The sequence below is a fragment of the Panthera leo genome, chromosome A1, assembly GCF_018350215.1.
Source record: "Panthera leo isolate Ple1 chromosome A1, P.leo_Ple1_pat1.1, whole genome shotgun sequence".
Lineage (NCBI taxonomy): Eukaryota > Metazoa > Chordata > Mammalia > Carnivora > Felidae > Panthera > Panthera leo.
In genome coordinates, this window is record NC_056679.1 from 50,849,845 (window position 1) to 50,859,588 (window position 9,744).

General features: G+C 42.0%; 1 protein-coding gene across 1 annotated transcript; it reads left to right on the forward strand.

Moving 5' to 3' along the window:
* The first annotated feature begins 322 nt into the window (after window positions 1-322).
* Window positions 323-9,494, forward strand: ACOD1 (aconitate decarboxylase 1). Its single transcript, XM_042904194.1, has 5 exons — window positions 323-363; window positions 4,126-4,287; window positions 5,064-5,153; window positions 6,408-6,613; window positions 7,501-9,494. The coding sequence occupies exons 1-5, from the start codon at window positions 355-357 to the stop codon at window positions 8,444-8,446; spliced, it is 1,413 nt and encodes a 470-aa protein (XP_042760128.1). The 5' UTR covers window positions 323-354; the 3' UTR covers window positions 8,447-9,494.
* The last annotated feature ends 250 nt before the right edge of the window (window positions 9,495-9,744 follow it).

Here is a 9,744-nt window from a genome sequence, read left to right on the forward strand (position 1 = left end):
ATAAATTTTTAGAAGTGAGAATACCTGGATAAAAGAGTGCAAATTTTTCTACTTTTGATGTATGACATCTAAGCACAAGATGCATTCAGTTCCCTGATATCTATGAGAAATCATTTGACCATTGTACATTACTTCCCAGCCTTGTCTAATTCTTCATCTCCAGTTGGGTTAAACAACTCATTGAGAGGAAGTGGAAGTAATCGTACTTGGGAGGTGTTGAAATCATGGAAACTTTAGCGTCAGAATGAAGTGAAAGAGAATGTGCTGGAAAGAATGAAGGGTATAAAGGGAGTCACCTAGCAAGTGAATTACTCCTCCAGTTCACTCCTGAGATAAGCTTCCTCTTTCAACACGATGCTCAAGGTATTGTTATATTTTATGTGCTTATTTAAATCGGTTTTCTAGCTTACCTCTCCTTTTCTCAATTTCCTTACAGCTTCCTGCTTCTTCTTCAAAAAATGGCATTTTAACATTTCTCATGCCTCTGAGCTATTTAATTAACTGCATCTTGTTTTTCATCAGTGTTTTACCAGTAAGAGACATGATTCTGTTGCATACAATTAGGAAGAAAACAAATCATTGCAAGTTCATTGAATTGTAACCTCCCAGTCTTGTCTATGTCCATTATGGCATGGCCAGATTGCCTTTGTAATGATCTGTTTACTGTCCTTAGTTGCCTGGAGAAGATAATCCTATTGTGGCAGGAATCGTAACATCTTGGTTTAGTATTCTAGAGAGCTTAGCACAGTGCCAGACACAGAGTAAGACGTCATGAAATATTTATAAAAGGGTTGCAGGTTTTGTCTTAATATATACATTAATCATAGCATATTATTGAAAAGAAATGTAAATGTCATGAGAAAATCAGGAAGACCAAAAGAAGTATTTTAGAAATAGATGGACTACGGACAGTGGGGCAGTTGCATGTTTATTTTCTCATGCTCCCTTCCTCAGGAGCCATTTCTTTGGCACACAGGGTGTTATTCAGAACTTGTCAGGGAATCCCCATGGGGCCCTACCCGCATAGGTCACCAGCACCATGGGAACATGCAAATGGATGCCACAGTCACCTTCCAGGTGCCATGTTGGAGCCCCAACAACAAATCCTCCCTAGGCATACAGCTTTCCCCATAAGGCACTCCCAGGTCAGATCTAACCCTGAAGAGGTAAACAACCAATCACCAAATGCCCTTAACTGTGGGAGCTGTGGGAGTGGAAAGAGACATAGAAAAAAAAGGTCATTTTGCTTAGAACAGGGGTCCAACCAGTTCTCAAAACTCCAAGTTTTCCTTGGTGGATCATCAAGCCAGGGCTTTTTCCTCCTTGCCTCCCTCTGCCCCTAAATATGTTTACCCAAATTTCTAGCAGCATGACAAAGTTATTGTTATTCTCCATCCTAATTAGAAACACCTGTGCCAGCACCCTCTCTCTCCCATTCATGTTCTCTCCTGCTCTCTCCCACCCCAGACTCCCTCACCTTTCTACCAGAGCTTCAGAGACATACAATGTAGTCCATCCTTTTGAAAAAGGCAGGGTTTCCTTGACTCGAGCATCTGAAGACTGAAAATATAGGACTAGCTGGTGGCCAGATTGAGGACTTGTAGCTGGGCACTGGATCCATCTCTGCACCTCCGTGCAGGCACTGTTCTTAGACACCCTGGATCTTCCAATTCAGAAACTCCTTACCCTATAGCTAATGTTTTAAAATGAGGTATCTGGGAGCACCTGGGTGGCTCAGTCTGTTGAGTGTCTGACTCTTGGTTTCAGCAGGTCGTGATCTCAGGGTTTGTGAGTTCGAGGCCTGTATCAGGCTCTGCGCTGACAGTGCAGAGCTTGCTTGGGATTCTCCCTCTCCCTCTGCTCCTTCCCCACTCGCTTGCTCTGTCTCTCTCTCAATATAAATAAATAAACTTTTAAATAAATAAATAAATAAATAAATAAACAAACTGACATATCTAATGCTCAGAGAGACCAAGGAGGTTGTACAATGATACAATACTCAGAGCAGAAAAGGGAAACCACCTGGCATTTACTAGGCAGTACTAAGCGCTAGGCATGTAGTGAAACACAATTGAAGAGTGGATGCTTTTAGCTATACGTAATAGATGTTCTCTTATGCAGATGTGTAGAAAACAAAATAATTGCCTACACATTGAAGAGCTTGGTATTTAAAGGAATTGCAAAGTACTCTGCTGCTTATGAAATGCAAATAACCCTGCGGGTTTTTATTATCTGGTTTGTGGGTGGAAGCAGAATGGTCTTCTCCGCTAGGACCACAGGCACTTCATATTCAGCAAGTTCACAGTGAGCCCATTATCATTGTTCAGCTGCTCCTCTTCCTGTGCTCCCTCTCTTGGCAAATGGCACTGCCATATCCCCATCCCGAACCCGGGCTATTGCAGCAGTCTCTTACCTGCCCTTGTCTACCCCTTGACCCATTCTCTACATGACAGACTACATGAGAGAGCTTTGCAAAACACAGTTCTGATCACATCTACCTTTTTAAAGACAGCACTATGGCGCACCTTTGACGGGAAGTCTTCAGCATAGTGGAACCTCCCCAGCTTGGTCCAAGTCTGCGAATCCCTCTCACCTCCGCCCCTGCATGAAGCTCTGAAGCTGGGGTTGGCCCAAATCACTGCATCCTCTTATGCCTCCAAGCCCTGCCCATGCTGCACCTCTGCCTTTAACCTCCACCCTTGTCCCAGGCCCCTTCACCTGCTGACTCCCTTAAGTGTTCATAGCCAGCCCAGGTATCCATGCCTTCGGGTAATCTCCATCAACAAGAATGAATGGGAAGTCGTTCTCAAGTGTAATTTTAAATATCTTAGTGATCATATTTTTAAAAAGTAAAAAGAAGCTGATAAAATTACTTATAAAAATATATTTCAGGGGTGCCTGGGTGGCTCAGTCGGTTGAACGTCCGACTTCAGCTCAGGTCATGATCTCACCGTCTGTGAGTTTGGGCCCCATGTCGGGCTCTGTGCTGACAGCTCAGAGCCTGGAACCTGCTTCGGATTCTGTGTCTCCCTCTCTCTCTGCCCCTCCCCCACTCACGCTCTGTCTCTCTGTCTCTGAAAAATGAATAAACCTTAAAAAATTTTTAATAAAAAAATATATTTCATTTACCAATATATCTTAAATATTATCATCTTAGCATGTAATGTTTTAAAATTATTAATGAGATGCTTTATATTCCTTTTTTCCTACTAAGTCTTCAAAATCCAGTGTTTATTTTACTCTCATGACACATCCCAGTTTGGACTAGCCACATTTCAAATGCTCAATAGCCAATGTGGAGAGTAGCTACCACGTTGGACATAATAGCACTAGAACATTTAAGAATCACCTAAAGATTTTAATGAAAACACAGAATCCTGTGCTATGCCTGCAAAGCTTCTGGTTCATCTGGGGGTAAGGGGTAGGATAATTCTGGAGGTCTGGAGTAGGGACTAGAATGTTCATTTTTAACAAGAACCCCAGGTGCTTCGAGGTTTGTTTTCCTCTTTAGGAAATGTGGCTTAATAATTACGTGCTCAGTTTTGGAGTTAGACCCAGAGAAATTTGTGTCCAAACTCCACCACGTAAGAGCTGTGGAACTTAGTGATGTCACCTTTCCACATCTGGGTCTCTACACCTGCAAAGCGAGTGGCGCTCATAATACCTACACAGAAACTCGTGGCATTCAATGGATACTGTATTTACAACAGGCAGGACGATGCCTGGCATGTATCTAATAATGGCAGCTCCTAGCTGAATGCACTGCCCCCCACTCAGGCATGCCCACTTTATGGATGAGATGTCCCTCCCATCCTCTCCTAACTCTGTGCTTCCCTCCTCCATACCCTACCCACTCTGTGATCATCATCTGCATGTTAGTCTGTGTTCTCAGCTGGACTGAGGACGGAAACTGGATATTGTGCACTCCCACATCTCTTTGCCTCACACACCCAGTACAGGGGCTCAGTACTCATCATTCTTCAGGAACGGAACTTAAGTTGATCACCTGAGTTTCTCCTTATGGAGCGAAACTCTTCACATAATAGTACCTCAGGCTCTTGTATAGCAAGGAATGGGCAAATGCAAAGTGAGTACAGCACTGTTCTAACACTCTTCCCTTTAAAGTCTGTCACAGAAAGCTTTGCCAGAGTGATCCATGGCTTGACAGTGGAACACCTGACAGACCACGTCATTCAGAGAAGCAAGAGAATGATTCTGGATACTCTGGGTGTCGGCTTCCTGGGAACCAATACAGAAGTGTTTCACAAAGCCAGTGAATATAGTAAGGTAAGAAGCACAGTGTCTACTTGAGAGATAAAACCAAGTGTACACATATGCCTGCTCGTGAGTCATGCCCACCAATGTGCCCAGAGATGTGTGCTCATGTGCTACTACTACTCTACTCTTCATTTTAGAGATATTACTTGGTGTGTATAGCATTGTTGTATATGGCTTTATGCTTTTCTATGCTCTATTTATCTGAGTTTTAATATTCATCCATATTTTTTACTAAGTTACTATCTAAAGACCAATCTTAAGACTAGTTTTAACACTAGCAATATCACATAATTTATTGTTATTATGACATAAAGCACTTTTTACCTGAGAGTCCTAGAAGCAATAACATCTACCCCAATAGTACCTACCATTCATTCGTGCAAAGACTTTAAGAGTCTCTTGGGAAAAAAGCTGGTTCGGCACGCTGAGCAGAGAGTGGGTGCTTATGCAGTAGACGTAATACCCACTCTCCACAATTAGTCCACCTTCGCCAGTATTTACCCTCAAGGAATAAATAAGAGTAAATTCAGACTCCATCCGCTAGAGCACCTGTGGATCACAGTCTGGGATAGAGCAACAGCATCTCCTCTCCCTTCCATGGACAAAGTTGTGTATTCTTCTACAAGGAAGAGAGGAATCCAATGGTGAAGGCTGCCATCTAGCACGAAGTTTTCAAATAAGGACTCTTAAAGTCATGCCTCCACGATGAGGAATGGCTCTTAAAATGGTGACTTGGCATGCCGTGTTTCCACTCTGTCTTACTGATTGATATTCCTTTCTTTCAGATCTACAGTTCCAATGTGGCCAGCACTGTTTGGGGTCAGCCAGACTTAAGGCTCCCGCCGACATATGCTGCTTTTGTGAACGGTGTGGCTGTAAGGAGGTTTACATCTTTTCTAATTTTAGGCAATCATAATAATTTCAGAGCCAGGAAATATCTCAGAAATTGCTCAGTTTCCATATTTCACTGATAAGTCATTGAGGTTCAGAGAGATAAAGTGGTCGGCCCTCTCTTCTATGTAGTTATTGATGCTTTACACTGAACTGACGCTTTTCAAACACATTGTGAAATAGAGGAAATCAGTTGGAGGATTTAGATAAAAATACCCTTATGGTATCTAACTTTGAACATCTATAGCAAAAAATATAAAACCCGCTATCCAGACTCAATTCCTTTTGTTGTGGCCACTACCAGTTCTTATTCAGTAACCAGCTTTTCATCCATCCTTTCATTCAACAGATATTTACTGAGAAAGAAACAGTGGCCATATGGTGTCTATATTTTCTGAAGCAAAAATCAGCACTTTTCATCTGACAATGTTTATGCTTTGTCTGTGTGTCAGCAGCAGTCTGTATCTATATACAAGATATAATTTAGACACGAATGTGTTGGGATGTCTGAGATAGTTTTATGTTTTGTGGGACAGTAGTTTAGAATACTGAAAGGCAAACACAATAGTGTATCTCAGAGTAAATGTCCAGCAAGCAGTGTCCAGATCAGCCACATCCAAGAGACATGGAAATCGATTTTTAAGTGAACTTCTGGCTATTACTATTTCATATCAGGGATAAGCAAATGGCTAGGATGAAGAGGAATAAAACCTCATAGCAGAAAATAATGATTTTAAAATATAACTTAGTAGTTAATCTGGGTTTGAGAGTTCTTGCAACTTCCTTGTAACTTTGAAATTATTTCATAACAAAAAGGTACAAAAATATATGGCCTGATATGGAATAAATGGCATTAAACTTTCAGTGCAACTTGTCTGGAGGGTGGGGAAGGAAGAGAGGAACAGCCGCCTAACTTCACAGCTTTGTTTTTAAGCACTCTTTCCAGGTGCTGTGGCAGAGAGCTCTGGCTACCTGGGTAAGAGCCAAGCTCACTGGGGCTCTCTAGCTGCTCCCTAAAGTCCTGCCTGCTCTAAGCAGAGGACAGCACATCCAGTACCCCGCCATATGATTAAGAATTACAGCCGGTCTACAGGTTTTATTTTCAGATAATCAGAGCTAAAAATCTCATATCAAATAGAGTTATTACTAAATTAAACCCTTACTGGTCCAAAAGCCATTGCATTCAGGTAAATCTAATTTGGTTTTTGGTTGTTGTTTGTGTGTGTATGTTTACATAGATTCACTCAATGGATTTTGATGATACATGGCATCCTGCCACCCACCCTTCTGGAGCGGTCCTTCCTGTCCTGCTGGCTTTATCAGAAGCTCTGCCTCCAAGTCCAAAGTGTTCTGGCCTTGATCTGCTCTTAGCTTTCAATGTTGGGATTGAAGTGCAAGGCCAATTACTGCGTTTCTCCAAGGAAGCCAATGACATACCAAAGAGGTAGGGAGAGAATCTGCCCCATCCAGAGGTAGATGCATTCCCCCTTGACTTGTCCACTGTTCTCTCTGTAGAGCTTTCTCACATAGAGGTGAGTTAGATCAGCTGAAGATATTAACATTAGTGCTGAGAGCTAAGTCAATTCTCCAGCCACACAGCAAACCATATATCCACATACTAAGGTATGACCCCAGAAGAAATAATGAAAAATCCCATTTGGGTTTAGAGAATCAACTAACCACAGCCATAAATAAATTGGGGCCTCTCGTCCTAGGGCGATTCACGTCATTTTGGCACCCAAGGTGCTCTGAATATTCCTAATCTCATCTCAGAGCAGAATCTACTTTGATATTGGCTGAGGTCCTTCAGATTGAGAATATTCAGAAGATCCTGAACCTGACTGTTCAACCCATAGAGCAAAAATAGTCACATGCTGGCTATGTCATGTGATTCAATCTTATATTTATTTTTCCACTTGATCCAGCCTGCTAGCAGAGGAGTAGATTGGAATACTGGGCAAATTTTCAATTTCTGCAAGGCCCTGCATTTTTATAGCTACTTACATGGGATTTCAGCAAGCAACAACTTTTGCCTTTCTGGAAATAACTATAAAGAATTTATTGTGTCAGGCACTGATGGAAGCGTGTGAATTCATTCAAAACTCACAAAACCCTATGAGACAGATATTATTGTCACCATGTTATGTAAGAGGAGACAGGTACAGACAAGTTGAATAACTTTCCCAAGATCACACAGCCAGTACGTGGTAGAGCGGAGATTTGAACCCAGGCAGCAGGGCTCCATTGTCTACATTCCCGACTATCATACCATACTGCCTCCTACTGACTGAGGTCTGTAAATCTCCAACTCTTTGCTTTTTTGCTTTCCAGATTCCATCCACCCTCAGTGGTAGGAACCTTGGGTAGTGCTGCTGCTACATCCAAGTTTTTGGGGCTCAGCATGACAAAGTGCCGAGAGGCCCTGGCTATTGCTGTTTCTCATGCCGGGGCACCCATAGCAAACGCTGCCACTCAGACCAAGCCTCTTCATATCGGCAATGCTGCCAGGCATGGGATGGAAGCCGCTTTTCTGGCAATGCTGGGTCTCCAAGGAAACAGACAAATCTTGGACATGCAGACAGGGTTTGGGGCCTTCTATGCCAACTATTCCCCAAAAGTTCTTCCAAACCTAGATTCCCACGCTTGGCTGCTGGACCAGCAGGATGTGGCCTTCAAGCGGTTCCCTGCACATTTGGCCACCCACTGGGTGGCAGATGCAGCTGCATCTGTGAGAAAGCACCTTGTAACAGACAGAGCCCTGCTTCCCATTGACCGCATTGCAAGAATTGTGCTCAGAATTCCAGATGTGCAGTATGTAAACAGGCCCTTCCCAGACTCGGAGCATGAGGCTCGTCATTCCTTCCAGTTTGTGGCCTGTGCCACACTGCTTGATGGCGGCATCACTGTCCCATCATTCCACAAATGCCAGATCAGCAGGCCACAGGTGAGGGAGTTGCTCAGTAAGGTGGAGCTGGAGCACCCTCAAGACAACCTGCCAAGCTTCAACACACTATATTGTGAGATAAGTGTCACTCTCAATGATGGAGCCACCTTCACAGAGCGCTCTGATACCTTCTATGGCCATTGGAGGAAGCCATTGAGCCAGGAGGACCTACGGGAGAAGTTCAGAGCCAATGCTTCCAACGTGCTGTCCTGTGATACAGTAGAAAGACTTACAGAGATAGTAGAGAATCTAGAAGACCTAGAAGACTGTTCTGTCCTAACCACTCTTCTGAAAGGACCGTCTTCACCGGAGATGGTTTCAAAATCCATCTAGCATCTAATAATTTCATCAGACAGTTTCTCCTGAGGCTTACCAACATCTAAGTGACTTTATATTGGGGAAAAATCAGTGATTTGCTTTATAGAGCAAGGGTTTACTATCGCTCTGCCCAGGAACAAATGAAGCAAGGTGGAGAGAGTCCAGAAACAGAATTGGATGTTTATGGAAGGAGTCTTTTCCTATAAATTCTGCAAGACAGTTCCAATTACCTGAAGAAAAATAATAAATATGCAAGAAACACAGAGAAATTGATTTTATAAGTATTCATAAGGCTGAAATTCAAGTCACCTCTGATTTGCTTGTAAGGTTAATCTTTACAGAGGAGTTCTTTATGAACTTCATGAACCTTAAGATGTGGGAGGAATTTGAACCTACATGTAAGTTTGCTGACAGTCGACAAGGGCTCTGGCCTATTGTGCCACCAACATGTTTCTTGGACCATGGTTTTTTACAAGCCCCCCACAGAAGAGGGGGTGCTACTGGGTTTAAATATAAGGAATTAGTGGGTACAAATCCTGCCCCTACAACTTACTAGATATGACCCTAAGCGTGTTACTGGGTAGCCCTCTGCCTCGGTTTAAAGCAGAAATAAAAAGCGGTATAAAAAGTAAAACAGTTTGGCTCTGGAAGCCATGCTGCTAACCACTACAATATACTGCGTTTTGTTACAAAAAAATTTTTGAGAAAAATATGGACGAAGCGTTTGACATGTAATAAAGAACGACAGCAAAAAATATGTGGGTAATTAAATAACTATTGACTTTGTAAAATAATAAAAATGTCTTATGGGGTTAAAAATTGCAACTTTAGCAATACATATAAGCAGGGAGTTACTATAATTAATGTGCTCTAAATTCTTTATGTCATTCAAGAGAAGGGCAAAGCTATTAACTGTAGACTTTGATTTGTAAGTATGCATGTTGACATTTCCAGGGTAACCATTATAAGACAACAGTAGAATATACCACTTCCAGGTTAACAGAGAGAGAAATATGGAATTAGGAAAAAGAAAATAAACCAAAGGAAGGCAAGAAAGGAGGAGGAAAAGAAATATAAGAAAGGTAGAACATATAGAATATAAAATGATAGGAAAAAATCCAAATATATCTGTAATTACAAGAAGAATAAATGGACTAAATAGTTCAGTTAAAGAATACAGAGACTATGTATACGTAAAAAACAATCTTTAACAAGTTTATTAGCATCTAATTTACAAACCATTAACTCATCTATCTTTTGTCCAATTCAATGAGTTTTAGTAAATTTATAGAGTTGTACAAACATCATCACCA